Source organism: Sarcophilus harrisii, chromosome 3 (assembly GCF_902635505.1).
Source record: "Sarcophilus harrisii chromosome 3, mSarHar1.11, whole genome shotgun sequence".
Taxonomy (NCBI): domain Eukaryota; kingdom Metazoa; phylum Chordata; class Mammalia; order Dasyuromorphia; family Dasyuridae; genus Sarcophilus; species Sarcophilus harrisii.
This window is the reverse complement of record NC_045428.1, coordinates 50391969-50406310: the sequence shown is the minus strand read 5'-3', so window position 1 is coordinate 50406310 and position 14342 is coordinate 50391969. Positions and strand designations below refer to the sequence as shown.

The 14342-nt window shown below is 33.6% G+C and overlaps 1 protein-coding gene across 3 annotated transcripts in view; it reads right to left on the bottom strand.

Annotated features, from left to right (window-relative positions):
* The window catches only part of XRN1 (5'-3' exoribonuclease 1), an 86231-nt gene that overhangs the window by 63574 nt on the left and 8315 nt on the right, over positions 1-14342 (bottom strand). For all 3 annotated transcript variants that reach the window (XM_031957822.1, XM_031957824.1, XM_031957823.1), the window contains exons 2-10: positions 12433-12665; positions 10714-10811; positions 9830-9939; positions 9631-9741; positions 3806-3888; positions 2407-2494; positions 2150-2318; positions 874-941; positions 440-574 (exon numbers count right to left, since the gene is read on the bottom strand). In XM_031957822.1, the coding sequence (XP_031813682.1) occupies positions 440-574; positions 874-941; positions 2150-2318; positions 2407-2494; positions 3806-3888; positions 9631-9741; positions 9830-9939; positions 10714-10811; positions 12433-12665 (1095 nt within the window). The remainder of the gene's footprint in view (positions 1-439; positions 575-873; positions 942-2149; positions 2319-2406; positions 2495-3805; positions 3889-9630; positions 9742-9829; positions 9940-10713; positions 10812-12432; positions 12666-14342) is intronic.

Below are 14342 nucleotides of genomic sequence, written 5' to 3'. Positions count from 1 at the left end.
GGTCTTATATTCTACTGGAGTCAGAATTAAAAGAAGATCCATGTTCACAAATAAGTGTGCCATAATAATGACAAGTAATACAGAATAAAAACAAGAACAGAGTACGCCATCAATATTTACTATTTAACTGATCATGGTGAGAGAAAGAGAAAGCTAATTAATCAGATCATTATTTGGGCTCAGAAATCTAGAAAATTTGATCTAAATATATGAGTATGATGTGGGGTTTAAAAAGAAGAGGAACAAACCCTGTAATTTAGTTCAAAAGACTTTGAGGGAGACAAATTGCCTTTTAAAAGACCAGAAAGGCTATGTCCACAAAGAGGAAGAAATGTAAATATGTACAATAAAAAGGCAATGAGAATGAGTTTTATAAATGTTAATTGAAAATTTAAAAAAATATATATTATATAATATGTATATATAAAACTTTACTAGCCTTTAGTTTCTTTTGTTTGTAGTTCTTTGCTTCTTCTGCTGCAATACCTGCTGCTTCATTGAGGTATTTGTTGCCAACTTTGCTTTCAAACCATTTCAAATCAACGAAAACTTCACTGAAATGTTCACGATCAAACTGTACAAAAATATTTTAGTTGAACTTGAAATAACTATAGGAAGGGAGAACGTCTAGTGTGAAACATTGCATATATTGACAGATATAGTCATTTAAAACCCATTGGATTCTGCTAAATTTTCTTTTTACAAGACATGATTGAAACAGGAGGATTTATTGATAAAGAACTTGAGGAAAAATATTATTTAGTCACTGATACTTTTTAGAGCTTTATGGCACACCTTTTTATTTCAATTATTTACTATTCAACTACAAAGGATTCCTTTGCTGACTTAATAAACAAACTTTTAATTACTTACATCAGACAGTTTTATAAGATATTTCTCAAACCGAGGTAAATTGAGATGGCCATTTTCATTAATATAACCTAAAGGAGACAAAACAAATTTAGACTAAAATTCAAAAACACTTGTGATTTTAGAAAAATTGTTTAAAAATTATATATGTAATGAGTAATGAATGAATCAAGGTTGGTTTAGTGGAAAAAAACAGTGAACTTGGGGGAAAAAGCCCTGGGTTTTGGCTCTGCTCCTAGTATTTGTGTGAAACTAGATACAACACTTTACTCTTTTGTTATAGTTTCCTTTTTTTCCTTTCATTTTGTCTTTGTTTCCAGGACCTAACACAATGCTTAGCATAAGACACATACAGACTGCTATGTAAAATAATAACTCAGAATGGTTGAATTTTAAGTTCCCTCCTGGCTCTAAAATTCTAAGCACCCTTGGGCCCATGATGATATTCTACTAATCATCATCATCATGAGAACACCTAATTCAAACCTATTAGCCTTCATTTCTATGTATGAATATATTACAATGCTCAGTTCGGTGGTGCAGTGACTAGAATGCTGCCCCTGCAGTCAGGAGGACTTGAGTTCAATTGTCTTCTCTTCCTCCCACTCTCCCACCCACATACAATCCCCAATGAGGAAGAAAAACAGAATACAGGTTATGTAACCATAAAATTACTTATAATCCATATATGTATAAACAATAACAGTATTAAGTATAAACATATTAATTAAATATAAGTCAATTAAGGAAACTTTAATTTATTATGGTCAGTTACTCTGTCTTGGCTTCTTCTCTGCTTGATCTACCCTTTTCTTGTTACTGACCTTTGATTTGCAATGTTCCTTCTCTCTTCCTATCGGCCCTTTTTTTTTTGTTTTCTGTAAAATCTATTGATCCATAATAATATTGGTTCCTACTCATTGAGAAGACTAGAACTTTTTTAAACCAAAGTTATGCTTATCAATAGTTATGAAAGTGGTGATTTCTGTCAATCTTCTTAACATATGCTTCATCATCCTTAAAGGGTTAATGTCAAGGATTACAGTAGTTATTAAGGAGGCTATTTAACTTTAACTTCACTATTCAAAAAGTGGCTGTAGGTTTAAACAGTATGCAGTAGAAACTGTAGGCTTAAGATTCAGTACTTTGACCCATAAGGAACCCGTCCCCGTCTTCTTTCTAGACCAACCTATTTGTAAAATCCCTAATAAACTGAGCACTATTTTTAGTGTGTATGAATGCTAAATTAGTTTCAGTGTAATTGTTAAAGATTTCTTACCACCAAGTTCTGGCAAGACAGTCATATAAGTTCTATAAAGAAGAGGCAGTGCATCATGATTGATATGCAAATGAGGTAGATGAGGAATAAAATCATTGCCAACAAGAAATCCCATTAAAATCCAATCGTCTATTATCCTTTCAATGTCATATTTAAAGGAAATCTTGTCCTATTGTAAAATGGAGAAAAAAAAATAAATGCCATGAAAAATTCTACACAAAAGCATGTTTTTTGTACTCGGATAGTGTGATATTTACCTTTAATGCAGAAAACTCATAGTCAATATATTCTCTCATTAAAGATAAGTGTAGGAGGTGAAATGTAGTTTCTTCTGGTGCACATACTCTGAAAATTAATCAGATTAAAACAGTTATTTTTTACTTTTACAGATTATCAAAACATAATGGGTAATGTTTATAGTCAAGTATGAATTTTATTAAAGTTTTATCATTGATATAATGATAGCATGCTATTATAGATAAAATTAAATGATATTTTACAATAGAGAAAAATTAGAATGAAGTTTAAGAACACTAGAAGCCACTTATGTTCTGTGGTATAAAAGTCTTAAAATATAAAAACACTTTTGACTTGGAAAAAAAAAACCCCACATTATTAAAAAATGAAGCTCCAATATTTGACTTAGAACAGAAACATTTTGCAAATACAACATTTCTAACTGGAATATGATCCTCAACTAGTAAAGAAAGGAGAAAAAATTGGTTGGGAACCCCCTGGAGTGCAGTTTCAGGGTTATAACAGAGAGAGAACAATGCAGTTCCATTTCTCACTTCCCCTATCCTGAAATTCAAGTTGTACACTTTTAGTCTAATAGCAAATGAACAAGTTTTATTCTAACAGTGAGGAGAGTGGAAGATTCATTTTCCAAATGAAACTTCAGCCACTAGCTGTGTGACCCTGAAGTTACTTCATCCTGTTTGTTTCAGTTTTCTCAATTATAAATAAACCGAAGAATTTTCAACATTTTGCAGTCTGCCAAGAAACCCCAAAGAGTCATAAAGACTCAGACACGACTGAAAAGATTCAATAAATAGTAAAGGAAGGAGAGAAAATTAAATTATGGCTAAAGCCAAGGAAAAGGTAAGTTCTCTGTTAGTAAAAACAAACAAACAAAAAACAATTTTGTGTTTATATTAAAAGAGAACACAAGTAACTTTATGACTTAGTGAAGCTTCATTAAAGGAACCCCAACAATGGATAATGTAAGTAGGGAAGGTCATTACCTTTGTATTTGAGTGATCTATTATGAGCTCAATCCTTAGAGGAATCACAAAGACCATGACCCTGAATGTCAAAGAACTTGAATTTTGCTGGGAGAGGAAACAATTGTAGAATAGTATCATACAGTATATGTAAAGCTTTGTTGTTGTTATTTTTCAGTTATTTTTCTGACTTTTCCTGACCCCTTTTGGGGTTTTCTTAGCAAAAAACACTGAAGACACTTGCTTCTCCAGCTCATTTTACAGATGAGGAAACCAAAGCATAGGGGATTAAGTGATTGGCCTAGGGTCACATGATTACTGTCTTTTAATCTCTCAATGAATCAAAAGATGACAAACTATCTTCACACAACACTGTCTTTTCTGATTCCACTGTCCTTTGTTCACATGGCATATCTGTTAAGGCATGACTAACCTTTGTGTTTTCTTGCCACCAAATCGGACCTCCTCCCTTAAAAGAGAGAAATGTGACTCATGGCTTGTTAATCCAAGCATAATCTGTTGAAAAAGAATTTAAGAGATGTTTCTATTCAACGGGTTACAAAAACAGGTTCACTTTTTACAATGAATATTTATTTAAAATCATTTATGTACATATATTTTTTATTTTAGAATATGCTTAGTATTCATTAATGCATAAAATATTATGGAGTGGGATTCTTAAAGCTAGAGATTATAAAAAGTTTCATTTTGTACAATGTTAATGGCTACGAACAGGAAAACTTTTTTTTTTTTTTGCTAATCAACAAGTATTTATTCATTTGCTGGTGCACTTGATGATATTTAACATGTAATGATAGTTTTCAACATTCATTTTTGTAAAACTGAGTTCCAAATTTTTCTCCCTCACTCCATTGCTTCCTCATCCCCAAGACAGCAAGCAATTTGATATAGATTATGTATATGCAAACATGACAAACTGAGTTTTTTTAGTTACATAAAACTCCTTTATGTGACTAAGACATAACATTCACATGAGACTTAGAGAAGTATGAGAAACTTCAGTTTCCACCTCTTTATCCTTACAGGCCTTTCATGTAAGTTCACTGTCTGTGGCAATAGAATAGAACAGAAAGCAGAAAGGAGCCATTCAAGATTCAGTCTTACTGGTCCATAGAAGCTTCTTTCAACTGGGGAGCTTCTTTTAGGCACCAGGTTCTTTTTCCTTGTTTTTAAACTTTGGTGATTGTCTGGTTGAAAGTACCAAATTATCTGATTCTGGTCTCTAATACTGTAACCAGTCATTCTCTAATGCCTAGTTACCTAATTACCCAGCTCTCAGTTGTTCCAGCTAGCCTTTCTCAGGTGTTTTGTTACCAGTATTGTCTTTATCCTCCCCCTTTGTCAACACATACTTCACACAGTGTTTATTTATGAGGGAAAGAAGATATAAAAATTCAGAAATAATACAGAAGATAATTAAAAATATGTATAAAGTATTTCATGCATAATAATCACACAATAAGTGTTTACTAAGAGTTTACGACTCACTCCTGGAGATACAAACATAAAGGTTTCTACCCTTAAGGAACTTATGGTTTTATCAGGAAAGAATAGGTGAACACAGATAAATTAATACAAAGTAAATACAATATAATGTGATTTTTCTGGGGTGAGGGGGTGGGGAATGGGTGACTGGGAATTGGGGGCAGGTCAGAAAAAGACCTTGAGTAAACAGTCTTGGAGGTGAGTGATAAAATAAAACTACAAATTTTAAGAGGTGGTGGTGAGGAAGGAGTGCACTAAAGGTACAGCCTAGGGGTTACCTAAATCCCCAGTTAATCTTAAAATTCTGCAGAGCAGTGATTCTTCTGGTCTGGAGTACATGTTTACACTGCATTGCTCTCATCTGATCCTAAAAACAAGGAAGCCATTTCTCTTTAGAGCAACAATCCAGGATTAGGACAACTGGGTCATTTTTTTTTTTTTTTATTACAGAGTTTTGCTATTTTATCCACATTTCTACATAACTCTTAGATAACTGGGGATTTCCCTTCCTTCACCAAAAGGAAAAAAGGAGAAAAAGAACTATCAAGTACAATGAGCATATTCTCTATTAACCATAAAATCGGATGATGGTAATAGTAAAAATAGCTTACATTTTTGTACCACTTTAAAAATGTTTAAAAAAAGTGTTTCTCTCACAACCTTCTTGTAAAGTTAACCATTGAAACTGAAGCTTAGCCAGGTGAAGGGGCTTGCTGGGGGTGCCAGAGTGCACAGAACACCAGGTCTGGAGAGCAGGGAGACCAAAGCATTGTGTGATCCCATAAAAATGGGATAAAAATAGCACCTACATTCCCAGACTACTGAGAGAATTAATGAGACATTTGTAAGTGCTTTGGAAACCTAATAACTGCAATTATTATTGGTACCCGGAATTTCATGGACAGGACAGGAATGAGAAGTTGGTTTTGAACTCACATCTTTTGATTCCAAGTTCAGATTTCTTTATACTATACCAAAATGTTTCAAATTAGTTCATGCTCTAAGTTCACAAGACACATCTTTCACTGTAGGGGCTCCTATAATAATCAAGAGTAGGGATTATTTCAGAGGCTAGGATGTCTACTCCTGACCTTAGGATTCTGAAAAACTCTGGGAAAACTGGAAGAAGATATTTTCAGCACATTGGTCCAATCTCCAGCTGCCTTTCTGCAGTCAAAAGAAAGATGTGAAGTTCATGCTTTAAACACAAATGATCAATGATTCTCTAAGGCAGCTAGAAATAACAGCAGTATGCTGGGAAAATGGTTCCAAAATTTCATTTCCTTTACTGCTAGATTATTGACTCAACTCAACAAACATTTATTAAGCACTTGCTAGAGTGCCAAGCAATCCCAAAGAGTTTCTCTAATACTGAACCAGTTTAGAACACAAACACTGGCAAGATATGTAATGCTAAAAGCCTTTTGGGTGAGGAGCTATCCAGAACCTGAGTTTGTTTTCTAAGGACTAGCCTAGCTTAGTACGGAGAGGTTCATTGACAGAAGGGTGGCCATTTGGGTGATAAACTTTTTGGCCATAGTAGTTAATGAATCAAAGAAAAATATAAAATGACTTTCAATCTAGTGTAGGACCCATCTGCTTCTTGACTGAGAAAAGGGGGAAGAAGCCAAGATCACCACTCAATTTTTAGATGCTCTATCCATAACTATTAACATAGTTCTTGACACTCTGAAAATTAAGATGGTTGGTCTACTGACCAATACCATACAACTAAAGGAACTGAATTACATCAATCTTGACATTCTTGATAAAAGTGAAACAAGAGGACAAAAGGAAATTGGGGCAAAACAGAAAATTAGCTAACAGATTCTAACGGGAGACAAGATTTGACAGAACTGTTTATATCATTTTCCAAATGCAATTAGAAACATCTTTTTTTGTGAGTAATTTGGTCACTTTGTATTGAAATGCTCCTCAGAATTATTTGAGAAAATAAACTCAATGAAAATAATTATAGCTTCTTTACTAATAGATATTGCAATGAATGAAATGACATAGAAATTCTATGAAAATTCAGGAAGACTTTTCCACCTAAATCAACAGTGATTTTAAGGGAAAGGATAGGCTGGGAAATTCATAAGAGTAAGAAATGAGAGGCCAAAGATGTGCAGATTACACAGAAATTTCATGCCTAGAAATCACAAATACTTTTAAGAAAAAAAAAAAGGCATGATAAGTAACACATCATAATAAAAATAAAATATTTTAATAGAGTAGAAACAATATGTTATAGTTGATAAGCAGAGGAGTCATTCTTGAATCGGCTATCTGTATATAATCAGACCATCAATTTGTTAGAACAAAGGTCAAAATTAATATGAATAAAAAGAATAAAATGAAAAAAGGTATGGTATACAATTAAACAAGATACTAAAAATAAAAAATGGTAACATAACTGAGAGATTATAATTCTGTGTAGAATCTAACCAATGCAAATCAAATGCTATAATGAAGAGAACTCAAAAAAAACCCCAAACTGACTTAACTTGCAAATATTTAGATGTATTTGGCAGTAGTTAACACTGGTTTAGATTAGAAACTCATTTGTAAATTCTCAAAGAGAAGGATAGTCGAAAATTATGAGTAGTATCACATCTCATAAAATGGAAGGAAGCAGTGGGACAGCAAAAGAAAAAATAATTATAAGGAAAACTTTGTTAAAAACCCAACTAAGCTATTATCTTAAAGTTTATTTAATGAAAAAAAAAAGTGTAAGTCTAACAGTAAGTTGACGAAACATGGGAGAGTCTCTTTAAGTAAGTCATTTTTATAATAAACTATCTTTTCCATTGTGGACAGTAAAGCAACTATATCTGAACTCTCTGAGCATATTTCTTAAAGGATTAAAAATGGCATTGAAAAAAATAAAGATGGGAAAAGTAGGAAGTTTAAATTGAGGATATATAGAAATGTCCTCCTTGGAGGTCACAATTTAAAGGGCACTGAGGGATAAGCAAAGTATCTGAAGTAGGGGGAAGGAAGAATTGAATCTTTTTATGACTGCCCTCCCCCCCTCCCCCATGAGAGTATAACTACATTTAACTGTTAACCTACCTATGTGCCCATTTCACCATCACTATAAAACTTTTATGAAAATAGCTTGTATAAGTATCAACACCATCCATGACATTCCAGAATATTGCAAAGAGACATCATTTGCTTGTGCAATGAATATTTCACAACAAATCACAACTTTACTATCTCACAACTGATTGGATGAGATAGAATTTACAGAATCCTACTATAATTTTTGTTTATGATCCTTAAAAAAAAAGTTCAATTTTATAAAGCAAAATACCACCTTAAAGATTTCAAGAAGCTATCTCCCATGCACAAGCCAACACTAAGCGGGTACCTTAAAAAATGCGAGAATCTTATTCAGTGACACTCTAAATCATTAACACCAAGAGACTAAGAGAAGTATTAAATAGGGCAATATATGTTCCCCAGACATGCTCATCTCTCTCATGGAAGAGATCCAGGGCAACATCTAATTTAAAAAGTTTTTTCTCATAGAAGGTGAGGTCTTCCAGATGTTGCTATATGTGGACGACACTGCTGAATTGCATCCTCCTTCAGAGGATTCTCCTAAATCAGAGCCACAATCACTCAAAAGAAATTGGCCTGATTATCTGCACAGGAAAATAACACAAGAAGAATCCCTAATGACCAGATTATGATTATTATAGTTGGATATAAAACCTACAAAGTTCATCTATCAGTATATTGTTTACAAATGTACACACAGACACACAAATTACAAATGGAAAATGAGCAAAAAAAAAAAAAAAAAAAAAAAGGAAAGAAAAAGAAAAGAAAAAAGAAGAGAAGAGTGAACTAGACAGCTTTCTTCCAAAGACTTTCAAGCTGTTCTCTGAAGCAAAGATCCATTTTTTTGAGGGTGTGGGGTAGAGGTAAAAGGCAAGGGGAATACATTTTTTAACAAGTATATTTTTCTGATATGTTGTGTGATTTGGGGCTGCTATAACTTCCAAAGAAGCAAAATAAAGCAGCTCACTAATAGAGCGAGATGAGGTTGCCACACATGAGAAAAAAAGAAATTATGCAGAAGTGGTATAAATAATGTTACCAGAGTCATGTATAATAGAATAAAATGAAAATCAATTAAGTACATATTATATATCAGACACTGGAAATATAAATGTGAAAGTGAGAAAGTTCCTGATTTCCAAGAAAAAAAAGAAAAAGATAGGTCATTCATGTGATAAGAGTGAGGGCTACTTGATAGTAAGTTAGTGTGTTTCTTTGCCTTTCTTGTAATCAGAATATAAGGAGTGCTTCTCTGAGGTACAATTATGGGAAATTCTAGATGTAAGTCACAAAAGACAAATAGGCATAAATGAGCTTTGAATTGTATTGTTAGAATACTTACATTAATAAGGTCACAGATCCACTGTGCTATGTGCAAGGGGCTTTGTTATATGCTAGGAAAACAAAGACCAAAACAAAACTCATCCCAGTCCTCACGCTTACATCTTAGGACAGACACTATAGATTCTTGCTACTAACTCTCTTTCTCCTTTAACTAAGAAAAACCCAACTGCTTTTCCCAGTTTTTTTTAATGATTCCTTCTCATTTCTACAGCTATATCCTCAGTGGGATCTCACCTATAAGCTCTACCAAATTTATGTATAAAGCTTCTATTAGTTCATTTTTACAACTGAAATCATTAGGACAATGGTAAATTTCAGCATCCCAAATACACTTACCAAGTCAGCATCTAAACCATAAAGACAATGTCTGATGTTTGGATCATGATCTGGCTTTCCTTTCTCGGATCGGATAAATTCCATGATTTTGTGCTCTCCTTCTCCTGGAGTCTGAATATAAAGTCAAAAAAAGGAGTAATATGCTGTATTTTTTGAAAATTACATTTAGAAAAATGCTTCAGTCAAAAGACAAAATAACCTCATGGCCTGATAAGTAGATAGTAACTCCTTGCCATGACTTGTCTGAGGAAATCTTCATATTTACAAAATACTTCAGATGCTCATGTAATCTGGCCATGAATTCAGTTCCTGTTTAAAAAAAAAAATAATAAGTTAAAACAAACAACTTTAATGCCATCAAGATAAGAGCCCATTACCAATAGCAACAAAAAATAAAATTTGAGTTCTAAGTGGCAAAGAACAAGATATATTTCTTGTGGTACTTATGAGATTAAAATGATCAGCAGGGCCTTGTATGTATATATTAAAATATAGACTATGATATACTTTTTCCTGGTAAATAGGCTAACAATTTGGTATCACCTTTGTGGGGTAAATAATCCATCTCTTTCTGTAATTGAAACAAAGTACCCTAAAATTGTTTCAGTATCAATGGTAAAAGGTAAGAGACATATGGCTTTGTCATGGCCATGAGCATTGATCTGAATCATGGTTCAAGAGTAAGGTTCTTTTGGGACAACAGAATAGAATCTTGCTAATCATACTCTGTCCTTTGTTTTAAGATTTCATTTTAAGTAATTCAACCTCAAGAGTTGTTAAGAATCACTATTGCCATCATTAGCAATGTTTCACCGTTGTTCCAGAAAGAGGAGATAAAGGTAACACTGAATTTTAAAAAGTCAGACAGAAATGTTTATTTCCCATATTTATATGAGTTAATAATTTGGAATTTTGAGACCAATACTCAGGAAACTCTCTCATCTTATAATTCTCTGAGAAATAACTAGGAAAATAACAAAGTAAATACTGTGTCCAGAATAAAACAATTGAATAATGAATTATCTTTTGGAAATACTTGTCAATGTTAAACCTTCCTCAAAATTTCTTTCTAAATATATTTACCTGGTGTAATACAGTTGGAGTCAAATCTCGCTTCTGTAGGAAGAATTTCTCCCTTTTCTAATGCTTTTTTGATTTTGTCCTCTGCCTCCTTTGCTGCCCTTAAAAGTTAAGAGGAAAAAAGAATTCACTTCAGGATGTCTTTACACATAAGAGTCACATAAATACTGGTTTACATATTTTAAATATATTTGATAAGGATTACAGGCAACAGAAAAATTCTTCAAGGATTCAGAAAATCCTGTCATATGTTAAGATTTTCTTTGGCTAAATCAATCACAAGTTATCTCTGAAATAACGCAATTCAATAGGAAAATATAAAAATCCTATCATTCTGAGAACATTTCTATTGCATGCAGAGCAAGTGCCATATAGTAAGGTATGCTTAGATGACAGAGTAATCATGGGCTAGTCATTTAAGTTTTCTGAGCCTCAAACAACTTATTAGGCTATAAGTTAGAGAAGGGTTGTGATATGGCTCAATGGAAGAAGCTTCCCTACCAAGAAAATTCTGAATCCTTAACATACCAAAGTATCAAATGCATTAAATAGCGAACACCAAGAAGTTATGGTCTTAAAATAGTTTAAGATATAGTGTTATAATTTAGCAACTCCTTACTCTATATAGTTTGTTATATTGCTATAACTTAGCAACTTCTTACTCTGTGACCTATTGACTACTAAACAAAAAAATAAATATATCTTTGCTTTAGATTACATTAATTTCTGATCTTAATTCCTTATAAGCTATAATAACCTTCTGTTTAAAAACTAGCTAAAAATATATATATATTTTAATGAAAAGAAAGATCCAGCATTGCTTCATTAAGAAAAATTCTGGCCTAGACCAACATTATTTCCCTTTATAGTTACTAAGCTAGTAAATTTAGGAAAGTGTTGTACCTCTCATTTATTTAAGATTGCAGTCAAGTAGGAAGTACTTGTGGGGAAAAAATGGATCATAAGATCATAGATCTAAATCTGGAAAGGACCTCAGGAGCATGTAGCCCAATTCTCTTCTTTCACAGATGAAACTCAGAGAGATTGCTTAAGGTCACTCATTGAAGTTAGCATCCAAGGTAGAAGTGGAAATTCCACTATACCAGAAAAGAGGAACTGTTAATGCTCAAAGTTAATTTAACAGAAGGTCCACTCCACTCCAGTCAAGTGTCCCAGAGATTTGTGCTAGGCCTTGTGCTGTTTAATTTTCTTACTAATGATTTGAATAAAGGATTGAATCCAATTCACATGAGCACTTGTTGAGGAAAAAGGGAGAAGAGAAGAGCAGACATGACAACTGTTTTCAAGTATTTGAAGGGCTGTCAAGTGTAAGAGGAAATAGAGTTTGTTTATTAAGTATCAGCAAGCAACACTAGGCAATTTCAAATAGGCAAATTTAAATCTGATGTGAGGAAAAACGACCTAATAATTACAGATGTATGAAAGTGGATTCAGTTTTTTGAAGAGACTGTGGGCTCCTTCTCAGGGGAGGTCTTAAACAGAGCCTAGATGAACAGTTGTCAGATATGTTATAATGAGTTGGACTATGAAGGCAATAAGGTCTTTTAAAACTCTAGTTTCTATGATTCTGTAATCTGCTAACTTGTGTCTTTTTAGTTCAAAAGCAATAATTTGAAAAAAAAGTATTAATAATGACAATGTAAATTATTATGTAAAAGTAAAACAAAACAATATTAAGATGACTTAAAATGTTCACTTTACCGAAAACGTCTTCCACGTTGCTGGTTCATTTTTGCCCTTGGAGCCACACCATCAACTGCCATAAAGAAAACTTTTCTGGGCTTAATAATGCGAAACAATACCTCTAAGTAGTGAAAAATATCAGCAAAAATTTTATCATCAGAAATTCTGAAATGAACATCATCATCATTAGGATGTGAACATTGATGTATGATTCCATTCATATCCAGGTACAAGTTGTCAAATTCAGGAATCTAAAAACAAAAAAGAAAAATCAATTTAAAAGAGCAGCTAGATGGCATAGTGGATAGAATACTGGCCCTGAAGTCAAGAGGGCTGAGTTCAAATTCGACCTCAGTCACAACACTAGTTGTGTGACCCTGAGAAGTCACTTAACCCCAAACTGTCTCCAAATAAAAGGGGGGAAAATCAATTTCAAAAAGATACTATATAATGAAAATTATCCATGGCTTCATTTGCAAGGGAGAAAATTACACCACTCATTAAATGAAATGAGAATGCTAATTCTAGCAAAAAGAAGTACAATTCACCAAAAAAAGAGACAGGTAAGGACTTGAGCATGATGTCTTCAGAAAGAGTTTTACTTAAGAAAAGTCCTTCAACTTCCCAAAGCTAATTTTCTTCAGTTAAATAATATATGCGAATAAAATAAAAAAGACTCTTTAAAAAAGAAAAGAAAAAATTATCTAGATATAGCTACTAAGAGATAAGTACAATGTAGCGGAGGTGCAGCATAGGTAACTCAAGTTCCAACTCTTAGAACTCCTATCTGGGTGACTCTGGTCAAGACACAACCTATAAGTGTTCTGAGTAACCCACACAAGTCCAGTTCTTCCAATGTATTTTGCTTATTATTTCTGTGTTAACATATTGCTTTTGTAGGCTTCTTAATAAAAGTGAAGAGGTAAAATACACATCAAGAGGAGTAAATAAGAAGTAGATTTGGAAAATCATATAGTTAACAAGGAAAGAGGTTTTTAACAATTAACAAGGGAAAAAACAAGTTCCACAGTGGAACTTGAAATTAACCAGGAGAAAGGGAATTCCAATGAGGTAAGACTATGGCCACAGACTGGCAGCCTAAATCCAGAGGAACTGAGCACCCTAAAAGAGTTTAGTTGAGCTATAACAAGGAGAAAGACAACATGAGGTACGGGAGAGGGCTAAGGAGAAAGATATCATGGGGCAGAATGATTCAGCAGATATGGTGTTGGCCATAGACAGATTCATAGGGGAAATTTAACTTCTTGGGTTTCATATCATTACTTGGCTTTCTGACTAAATACAGTAAGGTGGGGTTAACCAAGACCTCCACACTCTTGGGACTGTAAAGAAGGTCTGATCCCCATCAATGCCCGTCCTTGCTTGCCCAGGAAGCAACCTTATCAATACTTCAGGCTTTCTCTGCCAACCCTACCTAGTTACCCAGGACGTTATTAGAAAGGGACTTTAATTTCTGTTGGAATCCTTACAAAGTGTTAAGTCATTAGAGTTGATAGAGACAATAACTATCTAATTTAGCATGGTTCAGTATGATTGATCTGATCTGATCCTACAAGGAGATGTTATGGGCCAGAACTTGAAACAAGGTATAAGTGGAATTGAGGAGACAATGTTTAAATATAGTTTAGAATTGATTTAATCCTAATAACAAATAATGGTTTCCCAGTGATATGATTGGTGTGTACTCAGTGTACTGCATATAAGCAAGAAGCTCTCAGGGCCAAAGAGCACTCTGGGAGATTGAGAGCTAGGAGTGAGTGGAGGCGACAGTTGTGAAAATTCAGAACCAAGATTCAGAGGGAGCTGGAGGCGACAAAGGACAAGCTGCAAGAGCTCTTGGAACCAAGGAAGGAGATAGGCCTCTAAGAAAGCTACCCAGGCCCAAGGAAAGAGACAAGACTTGGAAG